Source organism: Trichogramma pretiosum, unplaced genomic scaffold, assembly GCF_000599845.2.
Source record: "Trichogramma pretiosum strain Unisexual culture from Peru unplaced genomic scaffold, Tpre_2.0 scaffold73, whole genome shotgun sequence".
In the NCBI taxonomy this organism is placed as follows: domain Eukaryota; kingdom Metazoa; phylum Arthropoda; class Insecta; order Hymenoptera; family Trichogrammatidae; genus Trichogramma; species Trichogramma pretiosum.
This window is the reverse complement of record NW_019641624.1, coordinates 244,442-261,016: the sequence shown is the minus strand read 5'-3', so window position 1 is coordinate 261,016 and position 16,575 is coordinate 244,442. Positions and strand designations below refer to the sequence as shown.

Sequence of the window (16,575 nt, the reverse complement as noted above, 5' to 3'; positions counted from 1 at the left end):
TGTGGCCTGCCAGTTTGGCTGCAATGGCGTCGTCGAGAAGTTCCTCGAACTCGGTCAAGATCCCAATATCGTCTGGCAAAAATGCGGAGATACGCCGTTGCACTTGGCTATTCGGCACAATCGTATGGAAGTTGTCAAGCTGTTGTTGAACAGCGGCGTCAATCCAAATCTTGCCAACAAGTACGATGCGACTCCTCTACACGAGATTTGCACAGCAACCCATTATCGCGAACGGTACGACCCCTCGACGAAAGTGTACCGCCTGCCGGGTAGCGAAATGACCCTCCAGGATCAAAATTGTAGCTGCAAATACGTGATCGAGTCGCTGCTGAGACTTGGCGCCAATCCGACTCTGCCCAATAATAACGGCCTGTTACCTCTGCACATGGTTATGGTTAGCAAGTTGAATTGCCGCCACGATGTCGACGTGGTGAAGATGCTGCTCGAGTTTAGCAAGGACGAATGTCCATTGAAGCAGCTCGATGCCCAAGACAAGGGGGGCAACACACCGTTGCTCTTGGCTGTGAAATCTAACAAGAATACGCTGGTCGAATGGCTATTGAGACGAGGCGCCGATCAAAATTTAGCCAACAACGCCGGAGAGACTCCTCTGCACCGCATTTGCAGCCACAGTAAAGACGAAGATTTGCCGTATTTGTTCTTCGATGTCAACGACGACATCGATCAGCGGGTGCTGGTCAATGCTCAAGAAAATTCGGGCAACACACCGCTACTTATGGCTCTGCATAACAAGAACACTAAGCTGGTCAAGTTGCTGTTAAAAAAAGGCGCCGATCAAAATTTAGCCAACAACGCAGGACAGACTCCTCTTCACTTCATTGGCGAGTTTGACGACGGCGACGACGACGATGAATTGGTGAAGATGTTCTTCGAGATCTGGGACGAACGACGGCAAACGACGACTCGAGTCGATGTTCGGGACGAGGAGGGTAATACACCGTTGCACGATGCCGCGAATCGGGGTAACAAGAAGGTGGTTGAGCTGCTGCTGAGAAGGGGTGCGGATCCGAACTTGGCCAACAGGGAGGGAGAGACTCCTCTGCACGTCATTTGCCAGAGAGTAGACGACGACGATTTGGCGGCGAAATTCTTCGAGATTTGCAGTGAGATCGGTCGGAAGGTGCAGGTCGATGTTCGGGACGAGAAGGGCCTAACGCCTCTTGAATGGGCCGTGGCGAGCCTATTGCCGGACTTGGTCGACTTGCTCTTGGATCGTGGCGCCGATCTGTCTAGCTTCGTTTTTCCCGCTTTCGATTACATGGGAGGAGTGAGATGGAGCGACGACGATCAATTTACCTTCAAACTGACGCGAGTGTCAGCCGCTATGGCCTGCGTCGAGCGTCTGGAGAGGAGAGGCTACGAGCTGAAACTCGCCGACGCCCTGACGATCATGCGACTGTTCGCCAAGTACAGGTGGTTCCCGAGCACGGGCGACTTCTTTCAATCCACGTACGAGCACGACGAGTTGGCTCGGGAGGCGGAAGCATACTCGCGAGATTTTGGTCTGTCGTGTCTCCACGATCTGACCCGGCGACGACCCGAGGAGACGGCCAAAGTACTCGCGTACTCGGACTACCGCGAGTTGGCGCGGCTGTCGGAAACCTGGCGCTGGTCGGGGATTCGGAACTCGGATTTTCTGGAGGTGGCCGTGAAGGCTCGCGGCATGCATCTGTGCGAGTTAATGTCGAGGAGATTTTTCCGGCGTTGGGCGGACGATTGTTTCTTGAAGCTGATACACTATCGGCTGCCGCTTCTCTGCTGCGACATGATCATCGAGCATTTAACGAACGAGGACTTGTGTAATATTTGCATGGCGGTTGAAGGACAGAGTTCATGGTGGAATGAACATTTTTAAGTGATTTTTTGGGTCTGGTCTTGTTAAATGTGACTAATTTTGTAATAATTCAAAAAAATAATTTGAAAAAAATGAATAGCTATTTTAATAACGCTTATTGCTATATTTGGAGATGAGTAGATTAAAAAAATAACTAAATAAAAAATCTGCTACACTTAAGTGGAAAAGAATTTAATTACAAAACTTTTGAGACCTAAAGGAATCCAATTGAATAATTGTTGTTCTCAAAATCATGCGGTCAAGGACTTAGAAAATACAATTCAATATCTATGAATCCTGGATGAATTTTAATAATAAAAGAAACTACAGACATATTTTTTGTTGTAAAAGGACTTGTAAAAACATATTTTAACATCAGAAACAAAAAATTTTAATATTAAACCTTAATTTTCATGTTTTTGCATTTATAGTCATAAACACAGGTGCGTCCCCTTAAGAAAAAGAATAAAATTTATTTCAATATACTTTATTGAATTTTCTTTATAATTTATTGCACTTAAAACATTTGAAACATAAATACGTTATGTTTTGAAAAATTTAATGATACATATTATGTATTAACTTTAATAATCATAGTTTTAATAACAATTAAAATCTACTGTTACAGCCAAAGACCTTACACTGTAAGGTAGAACATTGGGTACATTGCTTGAATAAAGATGCACATCTTGTTTTACATTTTGATTCATATCATTAAAACTAAAAGTATTAGAATTAAGTATTTGACTTGAAAATCACATGAAAAATTTTATAGAAATATTTTATCCTCAGGCGCAGGTATATTATATGCGTTTAGTGTTTTTGGCAACGAAACCGACTTAGATAACGATGCAATACTATTAAATTGAGGATTAACGTAACAAACGTTAAAATTATTCAAATTATTATTCATACTTTTTTTCGGGCGATTTATATTTGGTTTTGTTTTACTATGATCTACATTAATTTTATTTGATTTTACAGCTAATAAATATTCTTTTTACTCTTTACTAGTAATCACAGCTGTTTTTCCTATTCAGCTCTCTTTTTTTATTTGGAATATTTTCTTTGGAATTATCCTCGACTATTTTATGCTTTTCACCCACACCATTAATTTCTTGAAAATTACTTATATCTCTTAAAGTATTGTTTTTTTCTTGGCATTGAATTTGATTGATTGGACTATTGGTATTTTTATTGACCATTATTGAAGTCTGAAAAAAAATAACAACAAAAATGAAATTGATGAATTAGTAAGAATTAATTAATAAACTAAAAAATCTTACATAAAATTGGACGAGTGGTCCAATACAATTGAAAACACTTTGAGGAATGAGGACTGACTATTCGTTATCAGAAATGGGTGGTGAAGTAGCTGCTTTTTTCATAGGACACATCTCATCCTTATTTGTGCAAACAGATGATGAAGTAGCCGCTTCTATATTAGGACACATCTCATCCTCGTTTGTGCAAATGGGTTGTGAAGTAGCTCCTTCCAACATAATCCTCATTTTGATCCTCAGCTTCAACGGTTGACTGTGATGTTTCAATTTAAATAAAGGACAAATTTCGTCCTCGTGTTCAGCACTGTCAATAGCTTTTTGGTGATAATCTTGCTTAAATAAAAAACTTGACTCTTTTCATTATCTGTCATAATACTATGTAAGTCCTGCAAATGCTGATTAATTTCAGCTCTTGATTCATCTGAACATAAAAACATGAATTTTAAATGATAATAAATAATGATAATGGTGCATGATTAGATATATAAATGATTTAAATAAATTACCTGAATGCGATGAAGTTTCCACATAATTTTCTATCCTAGATGATGCAAAATCACGCTTTGAAAAAATTTCAGAGTTGAGAGGACAAATTCCTGTTTTTTGAAAGTCATTGACAGCCGTCTCAATTTTAGCGGCTTTCATGAAGGCCTTTCCCAGTAAGGAAAATATGTCCCCCAAGCTCACTCGATTTCCATTTCTTTGAAAATTTGTCACTTTTTCTGTATAGTAGTGACTTAATGGCATCATAAAAGTTACATCTAGAGGTTGTAGACGATGAGAGCAATGAGGTGGCAGACATATGATCACAACTCCATTCTCGTTTGCAAGGTCTAGAACCTCTAGATTTTTGGTGTGCGAAGAGTGCCCGTCAAGAACTAAGAGAACTGGATTCTCATTAGTCGCTTTGGAAAATGTTATAAATTTCTTGAACCATTGAGTGAAGATGTGGGTCTGCATCCAACCACTTTTGTCGAACACAGCCCAAGCACCTGGAGGAGCACCCTTTTATAATGCCATATTTTCCCTGGCCCTGAAAAATGAGCATTGTTGGCATAAACGAGCCAGCAGCAGAAACACAAATTTCTGCTGCGACAGTTTTCCCTCTCTCTACTGCTGTCGCACCTCCAACTTGCTTTCTTCCTTTTCGAGCTACTACTTCGGAGCATGATTTTGGCCCTACACTGACTCCAGTCTTATCGCAATTATAAATTCTATCCGCTGTGAAGTGATATTTGTCCATCTCTTCTTTTAAGAGTGAAGAAAATTACTTGACAGACTCCTTCATTGAATCCATTAACTCGGGCCAAAGAAGTGTGCTCTGTTTTTCTCAGTGCAAATTTATTGCGGATGAAAAAAGATTTTAGCCAATCTAGACCTGCCATACCTGTCATAAAATTTAATTTTGATTGTATCAGTTGATTATTTCAATGTATCAAGCATAGATAAAAGGTGTAATATAGAATGAAGTATTACATAAGACTCACCTTTTTCCCTGTTAAAGTGGTGTGGAATTTTCAATTTTGTCGCGAAGTCAAAAGCAAGTCTTCGGACGTCACCAGCACGGGGTCCCATCATTTTTATTTCCATCACCTCTATGTACTCGCACAGAGCCTGCTCCTGGACCTCACTAAACATTGACTTACGTCCAGTTTTTACTACATAAATTAGAACTATCATAAGTAAAATGTACAAAGATGAATTCTATTATTAATAAACTAAGCGTAAGTTACTTACTTATGTATGATTGGCCATTTTGGTTATGTATTTTTATTTTTTTTCTCAGCTTCAAGATTAGACTCTCAAGAATGCACTGTACATGAATTAGCACCAGAAGTGAAACTTCAGAGTCATTTTCTTCGGTTTAATTTTCATTTTGGAATTTTCTTAAACTTTTCTCGATTTTGAATTTTTGTTTTTTTTTTTTTCAATTACATTGTGACTCGTTTGAACTTTTTTTTATTCTTTTGATTTCTTTTGACTTTTTCGGATTGACTTACTTTTTTCAATTGATTGTATTTAAAATTAAAATATCTGTTGACAGCTATAATCACGGCGCCTACAGGACAGAAGGTAAACAGGAAACTTTATGTTTTTAGTTGAGCCAAAACTTATGGATTCTGTCGGTGCTCTCATTATTAAAATGTTTTTTTTCAAAATGCACTATTGATGAGATGATAGCTAGATAGAAGAGTGGATGGGAAGAGAATTATGATCTTGTGATTATCAAAGGAAAAATTGAACCTCATTTATTTTAAAGGCAATATTGTACATAGAATGATTTCAAACATGATTATTGTCATCGGCACGAGCTTCAGCCGTCGCTTCGATTCGTGTTCGATCCGACGCCGCCAGACAAATGTTAAATAAATCCTTGTTCTTCAACTTCTCCATGATCATTTTACAGCAGTCGATCGGCAGTCGGTAATGTATCAATTGCATAAAAGGATCCAGGGCCCAGTCACGAAAAAATTTCCTCGATATTTTCTCGCACAGGCGCAAAGAACAAGCTTTCCTAGACTCTTTGGGAAGCTTGCGCAATTTGTACGATCTGGCGAACTTGTAGTCGTCCATATACGTGGGATTTTTCGCCATCTCTTCGAATATTGAATCGACCGAATCATCGACATCCGTACTCGCGGAAAAGTCCGTACTTTCGTACAATCCGTATTTGTCGAAAAATCCCATGAGCTTCAGGGCGTCGTCTCGGCCTATTTCGTAGCCTCGTGTCTCGAGCAGTTCGACGATGGCCAGCAGGCCAGTCGCCGTAGTCAGTTTGGATAGATAAGAACCCCTGTCAAGATCATTGACGTAAAGATCATAGTCAGTAAAATCAACGATGTTGTCAAGGATGATGTCCCCGTAGTCTTCGGAGTTACTCGGGGTTGGGAAAACGAAGCCGGATACGTCGGCGCCACAATCCAGGAGACTCTCGACGGCCATCGGCAAACAATTCACCACGGCCCATTCCAACGCCGTTCGGCGCCAATCGTCCCGGGCGTCGATCTGCACCTTCCGCTGCCTTTCTGCGTTTATACGTAAAAAGATCCTAATCATGTCGCCGCTGACGTCTCTCGTGGCAATGAGATGCAGAGGTGCCTGTCCTTCCGCACTGGCCAAAGTCGGATCGGCGCCTCGTCTCAACAGCGTTTCGACCATCCTCGCATCTCCGTACGAAATAGCCAAGTGCAACGGTGTGTTACCCTCGTTGTCCCGAGCATCGAGCAGAACCGGCTCACGTTTTTCATCACAAACGTCGAAGAATCGGCCTAACAAGTGCCTACTCTGGAATCTCTGGCAAATAATGTGCAGAGGAGTTAGGCCTTCCGCATTCGCCAAACACGGATCGGCGCCTCGTCTCAGCAGCGATTCGACCATCCTCGCATCTCCGTACGAAATAGCCAAGTGCAACGGTGTGTTGCCCTCGTTGTCCTGGTCGTCGAGTAAAACTACCTGACGTATTTCATCGCAGACATCGAAGAATTCCCGTAATAAGTCAAATCCCCAGTAGCTCTGACAAATGACGTGCAGAGGAGTCTGTCCTCTCGCATTGGCTGAATTCGGATCGGCGCCTCTTCTCAGCAGCTTTAGGATAGTCCACTCATCGTGGCCGTCTCGCAGAGCCAAGTGCAATGGTGTGTCACCCCGTTTATCTTGTGCGTTGATCTGAACCGTCAGCTGGAATTCGTCGAAGCACTCAAGTAGCATCGAGATCACGGAGTGAGTAGCATGGTTGCGACTTTGACAGATGCCGTGCAAAATAGTCCGTCCGTCCTTGTTGGCCTGACTCGGATCGGCGCCGTATTTCAGCAGCGTTAGAATAGTCGCTTCCATAGGATAATCCGAGTTTGTAGCTGCAACGAAGTACAGCATCGAATCGCCTGTTTCCGGTACGGGGCAAATGGTATCCTGGCCGAGTTCGAGGAATTTCTCCGCCACGTCGTGGAGGCCATACTTGCAGGCCATGTGGAAATGCGAGTAGCCCAACTCGTCGGTATAATTTACGTGAAATTTGTCGTAAATCTCGAATAATCTTATCAACACTACGCCTTTCGAAGTCCTCGAGTTGCATTCGTCTATCTGGTGTACTGCTGTGGTGCGACGCAGCACTGGCTTACCGTCTTCGTCCAAGTCGGGCTCGTCTTTGTAGCCGCCACGTGCGACGAACTCGACGATTTCCCCACTCCGACTAGACCACTTGATGCTCGCCATGAGAATCCAATCTATCTCTTGCTTTGTAAAAAAGTCGTGCAGATTTGGAAGTTGTTCTTTCCAATCTCTTATTAATAATTTAAATTCATGGAGAAATGGGTATCGATGGCTTTCAATCTTCAAAATGAAATTTTCACGCAACTTCTTCAATTGTTCTAATTTTGGATGCTCTACCACGTGTTTGTCGACTGCCTCACCTTCACCTGTGGGCCTCTCGCTATTTGACGAAGACATTGTGTATTTCGAACGCCAACACAGAACACACAAACACTAATTATTTAAAAAGTATATATACTTTTTTTCTTTGAAAAATCACTCGATATAGCAGATGAGACTTTGATGCTCGCACTGCTACGTTGTAATGTGTACTGACTGTGTACGTGATCTATGAAGAAAGTAATAAACACGATCCAAGCTGTATGAGCTATGCGCAGAGACGACTTGAAACTCGCTGGACTTTCACTCGTACGCGCTTGCGCATGAGAGCAAGAGAGACAGAGATTTGTGACGGTACAGAAACATTTAAAATCAAGAACAGTTAAAATTTCAGAAAGAAAATTTAAGCAAGTAAAAGGATTATAAAATTTCACTCGGTTATTGATAAGATTGAAACTGAGAATTTGGTTCAAAAAAATATTACTTACTATTTTAGAAAATAATTCAAGCTAAACAAATACATTTTTTGTGATATAAGACGAAATTTACAGCCATCCCCTTGAAGTTCTACTGTAATAGTTTTCTTTGAATCATAAAAACAATCAAAAGAAAGGAGTTTCATTGAGATATGTATTTTTATTCCATTAATTACTCATTGAAAAGAGTACTTTGCGATGCTGTATATTAGATCTTGATAAACAATTCACTGTAGTTTTTTTTTTAATAAAAACACAACAATATCGTCGACCCAGCTCAGGTAGGTATCGCTTCCAATTCTGCAGGATAAAGGATACTTATTCGCGCACAGAGTCAAAAATGTAGCTAATTCGAGCGCGGCACCAAAACAATACCTTATACAAACGCAGTGTCAAGAAAGTTTTTACTCGCTGAATTTAGGTTGGCAACGCAGCCGCAAATGATAAAATTTATTTAGTTGAAACAAAATTTTATCACTTACGGCTGTTTTAAGCTTAAACATTTAAGAATTTTAAAGGTACTTACATTACATTTTTCATATAAATTATTCTAAATTCGCTTCTTCTGTTTGCTATATATTCGGCAACTTTTGGGCAAGCAAGGTACGGAAAATTCAATGTGCAATAATCAGTCATAAAAAGATCGGCTGCGAATAATTCCAACTGCGGCCTTATCAAAATATTTGCAATGTGTCTCTTTAACGATGAGATTCTGAGACGAAAAAGAATGGAGGTCTCAGCTATGTTTTTAACGAGAATTTTTTTATTTTCTTGTAAAAGCGAAAATCTGTGAAAAAAAATTTTTATAATCGAGCCAGAAATGCTCTCAAATTGGGAAAATAATATTAATATTCTGTTTAAAAACAGCTGAAAATCTATCGAATTAAGCAATTTTTTGTGTGATAAGTCGGTTCATTTGGTGTAATGATTTTTTAATTATTTTATGATAAATGATATGATTTTTTTTCCAACATAAAGTTTTTTCGGCCTGCGATATACTTTATACAGTCGACTGTCCACAGTCGCTACCGACAGTACACACACACGTAAACCAAGCTAAGCATATACAGCCCACCGATTCACTTTATCTGCATCTACGACACCCTCGCATTTTCCTCTCTCTTTTTTTCCCCTACGTCCCACAGCCACATACGCTGCCCTGCGCGGCGAAGATCCTCTCGCTGCTGCTGCTGGCCACGATCAGCCTCCAAGCGTCGTCGGCGGCCTACGTGCGCTACAGCTACGCGTCCGGCCAGAATCCGATCTTCGATCGGCACTCGTACGAGAACGCCAGTCGAGTGTTCGCCGTCTGCGACGAGACCATGAGCCAACGCAGCTGTTGGGGCCCGGCGGCTCGGACCAGATGCCTGGTGAGCCGAGTCGACGGCGACGATCATCGGGGCCACTAGCAGCGCGACTGCAGCATCGCCTTGAGCACGAGTCGACGCGGAGCCGTCGTCGAGCCCGGCTCGATGCAAGTGTTGCGCTTCGGCGCCGACAAAGCCATACTAAGCTGGACCGATACGAGCTCCAACGCGACTCGTTGGCGACCGATGGTCTTGCGGTCGTCAGCAGCGATCGGCCGGGCGACGAGTGCCACTTGGCGCCCTCCTCCTCCGATCGCAACGTGCTCAGGTGCATGGTCGTGTTCGACGATCGCGCCCAAGTCCTGTTCGGGCCCGATCCCGGCTTTGTGCAGGCGGCGCGCGACGACTCGATGATCATCGCACCGCTGGAGCACGGTACAACGACGCAAGACCATCTGCTCATCGACACGTTTCGGAGGCAGCGCTCGACCGTCGCTCGAGTTTCCATCCTGCGTCTGGACGGTAGCGTCGTGCCGCTGCGGAATTACACGATTCTGGACGCCAACTCGACGGACGTCGATCCGTACAAGAGGATCGCCTACTCGACGGCCAACGGCTGACCTGCCACCAGTGGAATCGACGCGGCGAGCTGAACTTCGAGACGACGTTCCTGGTGAGGCGGCACCGACACCTGCGCGAGTTCACCGTGATGAATCTGCCCCCCGGCTACGGCGGTATGCTGCTGCTCACGGCCGACTGCCACGACGTCGCCTGCCGCGACTCCGACAATCGCAACTACGTGTCGAGGATCGAGAGCGACGGCAGCACCGGAGGAGTCTCGGGCTCGTCGCTGGTGTTCGACAAGCACGAGTGCGACCGCAGGATCAATCGGGCCGACGCGCAGATCTACGAGGGTCCCGATCAGGGCCGCTACTGCTACAGCCAGGTCTGCTACGAGTACTTCTTCTGCAACGTTTACAAGGACCCGGGCCAGAGGAGGAGCAGAGAGTTCGGGATCGACGCGCGGTGCTTCAGCGACGTGGACTGGCACGCCGCCGGCAGAAAACCCGACGAGTCGCATAATTACGGCCAAGACGAGGGACAAGAGTTGTGGTCGAACCAATTTTTCACTCAATGGTACGGCCAATGATACGGGTTTTGTTTATACACGGCGTGTAAGACGTCGCCATTTGGTATAATATAATTTAAATGTATATAATAAACACAATCACATGTTTATCCATTTGACCTCGACGTAGAATAAATAATTAATTTTTCATACAATTGAAACGATCTGCCTCGTTCTTACGACGCTCGGCAGATCGACGGTCAGTCACGAGGACTCGATATTTCTCGCTGATTTTCCCTTCGATGTCTCGCCACCAAATCGACTCGATATTACGAAAAAATTTGAAAGATGATAAGGTGCGTCGCTTATTCATGCAGCAGTGGCAGCGGCAGCACTGCTACCATATATACCTACTTCGCAGAGAGACGAGCAAAACTCAATTAAAACTCGCCTCTCTGTTTTGATTTAAATGCGGTTAACGTACTTTATCGTCGCGGCACCGCAGCGGTCTGTAATCGACGATAATGGTTTTTTCAAATTTCAAGATAGCGAGCACAAACTTCGACGATCAATTATCGTACATTAGTAGCAAGATGTTCGGGTCGGTAATTTATCGACGAATACCCTCGACGGATAAAAGTTGGCTTGCAGATAATTATTTTATACTGTTGGTTAGTTACCATTGAATGAGTTGTTTAGGCACATGAAAGGAGTGAATTTAAAGTGCTAGATGAATGATACGTTTTTGTAACGATACTTTTAACACCATTTTTGAAGAAATGTTGAAGTTCGGCGATTGTTCCAGATTTTCCCTTTGCTCGTTTATGGATTTAATGATTTCGCCGAAAAAAGTCGATAATATTTCTTTAAAAATTATTCAAACCAAATACGCGAATCATCCAATTACTTTAAAATGAAATATTAAAAATGCTCCGCTTGTTTTTTGAACAACATTTTCTCGAGGTTTTACTGGCTTATGCTGCAAACATAGAAATTGAAAAAAAAGTTTCTTAAGAATAGGTACACGATATCAAATCTCGGTATGACTTTTCATAAATGCAACTAAAATATGATCAAAATAAATAAAATTAAAATCCAAGCAAATTTATAGAGTCACTCGACCAGTGATTGAAAGGTTTAGAACATTCCGCTTTCAAGAAGCTCGGATGCATGTTTTTAGTCAATTTTAGGTAATCGAACCAATAGTTTGTCAAAATTCATACCTTCCTGTACCTATTAGAATTTTTACAGAATTTTCAATTAAGTTTTTCATTTATAAAAGTTCATGAAAACAGAAAAAAACGTGCTATATCAGTGAATGAAAGCCGCGAAACCAGTAAATGAATGTACAAATATAAGCATACGTTGATTTGGCAATCAATATAGACTGTAATATATCACCTTTTTTATTGAATAAGAAACAAAAACATAAATTTATCATCCAAACCAACCCCTTTATTGCCATATTGCCATGATTATAATAAGGACACCTGTGTTAAGGTAGTATCTCACCTTTTGGGTCACTCTACAATAAAATAACATCTTTTTGTCAAAACTTGACTTATGAATAAGCACTATTTTGCAATTTGCAACTCTTGGTTAAAATCCTCGATTTACTACTTAATCAGCAAAAAAATCTCAATTTTCTAACCTTTTATTTTAATTTTTCAGATTTTCAGTAATTAATATATAGCTAATAAAGTAACATTCTGAAAAGTTTTACATAAAGCTGAAGTATTTTTAATCTATTACGAAAAGTTTCGTTTATATCTCTCTATAGATTTGATAAATACTCGATAAAACATAAATTTTTCCTATGTTACCCATGTTAAATGAGTAATTCATGTTATAAGACAAGTTTTGCTGATTTTTCAGGGATCTTTTTTAAAAATCAGTTCCATTTGAGTGGCGAAGAACCATTTTAGAAAAATTTTAAGACCTCATAGATAAAGATTGGTTCAAAACTCCAATCAAAATATGCTTATATTTGTACTTTCATTTAATGGGCAAGTGCGAACTATTCGCAACACCAGTAAATGAAAGTTGAATAAGAGTGACATTTTCTAATTAAAACTTGATTTTTCACTGAAAATGCAATTGTTTAACATATAAATGACAGTTTTGAAGGTAACTAGTCCGGTATAAAAGGTTTTGAGCTGCTCATTTTTTTTACAGTGATTCTTCCAAAGTTTAACGATCTTCAGCGATTATGTATAAAATGACCGTATTTTACGACTCAGCGTACGATACATTCGTAAATTAATTCCTATCGTTAAACTATATTGATTTTGGACTTGATAACCATTCGAATAGCTACCAATAATACCCAATAATAGCATAAAAATTCGTCGTTCATGAATAATATCGTTATCAATTAATAATTTTTGTTTAAAAAAGTGCTTTCATTCACTGGGTGGGTGACTCTAAATTTAATTTTTTTTTTATTTTTTCATTTGAATGTCATAAAATGCTTGTACAATTTAATAACTCGTTTGATGCTCTTTTGGCTCTCAGAGGTTATCAACATTATTTTTATTGTTTTAAAATTTTGAACCTCCTTTATCATGTATCTGCAGGAGACCCCAAAAAAATTTAAGGAAAGATTCGTCGCCCACGACTAAAGTGATGATAGGGAGTTGGTACGGTCGTTGCGCAGCGCACCAAATGGTCAGTTGCAACAGTCGCAGCTGCAGCCAATCCAAGTTGTAGGTGAAAGTAGCCGTTGTAACGCATCTGTAGTTTCGTATATATGCCGCGTCATTCGGTAAAGATTAGAAAGTGAATGTCCATCGAGGTAAAGACCGTTAGTATAAGTTACGACGCCGCTACGTGAACAGCTTCACGAAGATCGCATCGACCGAAAAAACACGTGGGACACTCGTGACTAAAGTAAAAAATATTTACGACATTGTGTACCGTGTGTGTGAGTGCGCGAAATGTTTCGTTCAGTCAACTCCTTCGTACGTGCGATTCGTCTCATAAAATTGAAGAGATCACGAGGGAAGCTCAATTGGGAGATGGAAGAAGAGCGACACGAATTTATTAGTCGACTCGTAGGTTCGATCAGCAACTGGAAGGGTAAACCCCAAGATCTCCTGGACATTTTTCGACCCGAAGAAATCGAGTGTCTTCTGTCGGATTGCATAAAAAATATTTCCGAATACGGAAGTTGTTATCGAGCATTCGTCGAGTTTGTGTTTCGCAGCGGCTACAAGGATGTGTCCCAACTCGACGACGACGGCAAGCCAATGTTGCGTCGAACTACACCGATACATCATGCGGCTAAACGAATTCAATTGGCTGCCGTAGTCCGTGAGCTTTTCCAAATATACAAGTGCGATGTGAATTACATCGACGAAACTGGATTGACTCATTTCCACGTAGCCATTCAGTTCGGCTGCGACGACGTCGTCGAGAAATTCTTAGAGCTCGGCCAGGATCCCAATATCCTCGTGCCGCAAACGGGCGACTCGCCTCTACACTTGGCGGTGATGTTTGACAGAAGGAAGATCGCTGAAATGCTGCTGAGAAGTGGAGCCAATCCAACTTTGGTCAATGCTGAAGGACTGACTCTCCTGGACATCATTAGCAAGGGTCACCGCGACGATGTTGACTTGGCGATGATGGTGTTCGAGCTCGGCAACGAAAAATATCCACTGTGGCTGATCCATGGCCCGCTGAAATCAGCAGTGTCCAACGGCCTCGTTAATCTCGCTAAATTACTACTGACGAGATGCGCCGATCAAGAATTAAATTCAAGTTTACCTAGAATTTTCTACTATCGATGGGAAAAGGAAGTGACTCGTATTCGCGTTTCCAAGAACTTACACGACGATGATTCGTTGGAGATTGTGTCGAAAATAATCGACGAACACCTGGTGGAACTATTGCACTTGGCTCTATGCAACGGCGAGAAAAATACGGTCGAAACTCTGCTAAGACGCGGCGCGAATCCGAATTCGACTTGTGATTATGGATTGACGGCTCTGCACATCGCTTGCATGCAAGGAGACGACGATAACGCGGTCGAGGCTTTCTTCGATATCTGTGATGCGATTGGACAGACGGTATGCCTCGATACTCGCGATATAAGGGGTGATACGGCGCTACACCGGGCCGTCCGATCCAGATTTACGAAGACGAGCGAGCTTCTGCTGAGAAGAGGTGCTGATCCCAATTTAGCCGACAAGAAAGGATTGACACTTTTGCATTCCATTTGCAGCCAACACCAATTGATGGAATTATGGATAATGTTGTTGTTTGAGATCGACGACCAAACGCAACAACGTAGGGTGCAAGTCGACGCTCAGGACGACTTGGGTAACACATCACTGCACTTGGCGCTGCTCCACGGCCACAAGGGAATGGCGGAGGTACTGCTGAGAAACGGAGCCAATCCGAATTTGGCGAATGCGGAAGGATCGACTGCTCTACACGTCGTTTGCAAGGATCACTTATACTATGACTTTCAAGTATTTGCGGAATTATTCTTCAAAATCTGCGACGACAATCGTCAGTTTGTGCAAATTGATGCTCAGGACAAATTGGGCCGGACACCACTACAATGGGCCGTGGCGTCTAACAAGCCGCTTATGGTCAATCTACTCTTGGATCGTGGCGCCGAGATGTCTCGCTTCGTTTTCCCCACCGAGAGTTTCTACGGTGAGAGATTCAACCCAAAATTTAATTATGTTTCTGGTATTAAATTGATTATGGCATCCGGTGCTCTACTCACGATCGAAATTCTCGAGAGCGCGGGTTACGAGCTGGAATCGAGCGACGCCCTGACGGTCATGAAATTTTTTGACAAGCACAGATTGTTCGAGCAGAATCTTGAAAAACGTTGGCACGACGACGCGACAGCGAGCTGTACGAAAAAGGAAATGGTATTTCACAATTTGTCGCTCTACGACCTCAACCGAATGCGACCTGAAGAGGCGGAAACATTACTAATCTTTGGTTTGGGGTCCACGAAAAAATGGCGGGAGCTTCCCGAAAGGTGCAGTCAGGCCTGTCACATGCATCTCTGCGAAAAACTGTCAAGAAGATTTTTCCGCAACTGGTCCCTAGTAGCTTTTATGGAGCTAACTCGCTGCCGACTGCCATTCGAGTGTTGTGAATCGATCATCGATAAATCAGTGTCGAACAAAGACTTGTGTAATATTTGCTTGGCTGCTGCAATGAAAAGTTCGTGATGGCGATAGACATGTTCGTGGTATTTTTCAATGCCTCATGATTTTTAACGTTGTATTTTTTTAATATCGATCGAATAAATAAATTGAAACAATGAGTTTCGCAAATCATGTGTATTTATTGCCTTGCGGCATTTTATCGAAATTAAAATTATTCAAGTACGCTAAAAATACAAATATCTATATATTATGCGTTGAATGAATCTCGCGCTAAAATTTTGGCCTCCCCAACAAATCTGGAAAATCGATGACCAAAAAAAAAAAAAATAATCTTATTATTTATATATCTTGTATTTACCTTGTATTTACAAGGTATATAAATAATAAATTCCTTGTATTTACAAGGTATATGAGTGATTCTGACTAACTTTTAAAATAACGCCTCAAAAAATTTTTGATGAAAAATTTAGCGGCACAGTGTCCGGAATGAATTTTTCTTGAATATTATCAACAAAGAATCCCAAAAATAACTTTGGGCTTTATTTTCCTCCATAGTCCATTTGGGAAACCCGATTTAAATGTGGGTCAAAATAAAACTTTTTCAAATTTTCGAATGACACCGATCTAGATGCGCTTTTGATATGTTATAGTACATGGTGAAAAAATTCTAAAGCCAAAATTTTACTCCCCATCCCCCCCTCCTACCCCCTCCACCCCTATAAACGTCCATTCTTTATTTATATTCATTCTGAAGCCCTGAAGTAATTAAAAAATCTGAAAAAATTCATAATAGTACATATCAACAAAACTAATCACCTTGAATTTCTTCAGATTTTTTGAGGGCTTCAGCCCTTCAGATAAAATAATTAAAAATTTGGAAAATTTATATACGGCGATACGAGCCAATATCAAACTCGAAAAATTTTTTCTCTGTTTTATGCATTGAAAAACATGACCTTAAATTTCTTTGGATTTTTTCAAGTTTCCTTATGCACCTTTTGAAGCGAAAAAACCCCTTTTTCTTTCATGTGTTTTCATGTGACATTACTTATATCATCCCGCACATAATTATCTACGTAGGTGAA

At 41.5% G+C, this 16,575-nt stretch overlaps 1 protein-coding gene across 1 annotated transcript; it reads left to right on the top strand.

Moving 5' to 3' along the window:
• The first annotated feature begins 13,375 nt into the window (after nt 1–13,375).
• Nucleotides 13,376–15,553, top strand: LOC106655497 (ankyrin-3-like). The gene is made up of 2 exons (XM_014375918.1): nt 13,376–13,670; nt 13,785–15,553. The coding sequence occupies exons 1-2, from the start codon at nt 13,376–13,378 to the stop codon at nt 15,551–15,553; spliced, it is 2,064 nt and encodes a 687-aa protein (XP_014231404.1).
• The last annotated feature ends 1,022 nt before the right edge of the window (nt 15,554–16,575 follow it).

What these genes read in the sequence shown, in the direction of transcription:
- LOC106655497 (XM_014375918.1), top strand. Translation starts at nt 13,376, where the DNA reads ATGGAAGAAGAGCGACACGAATTTATTAGTCGACTCGTAGGTTCGATC. An exon ending in TCAATTGGCTGCCGTAGTCC is followed by an intron (nt 13,671 to 13,784) that starts GTGAGCTTTTCC and finishes AGAAATTCTTAG; the next exon opens with AGCTCGGCCAGGATCCCAAT.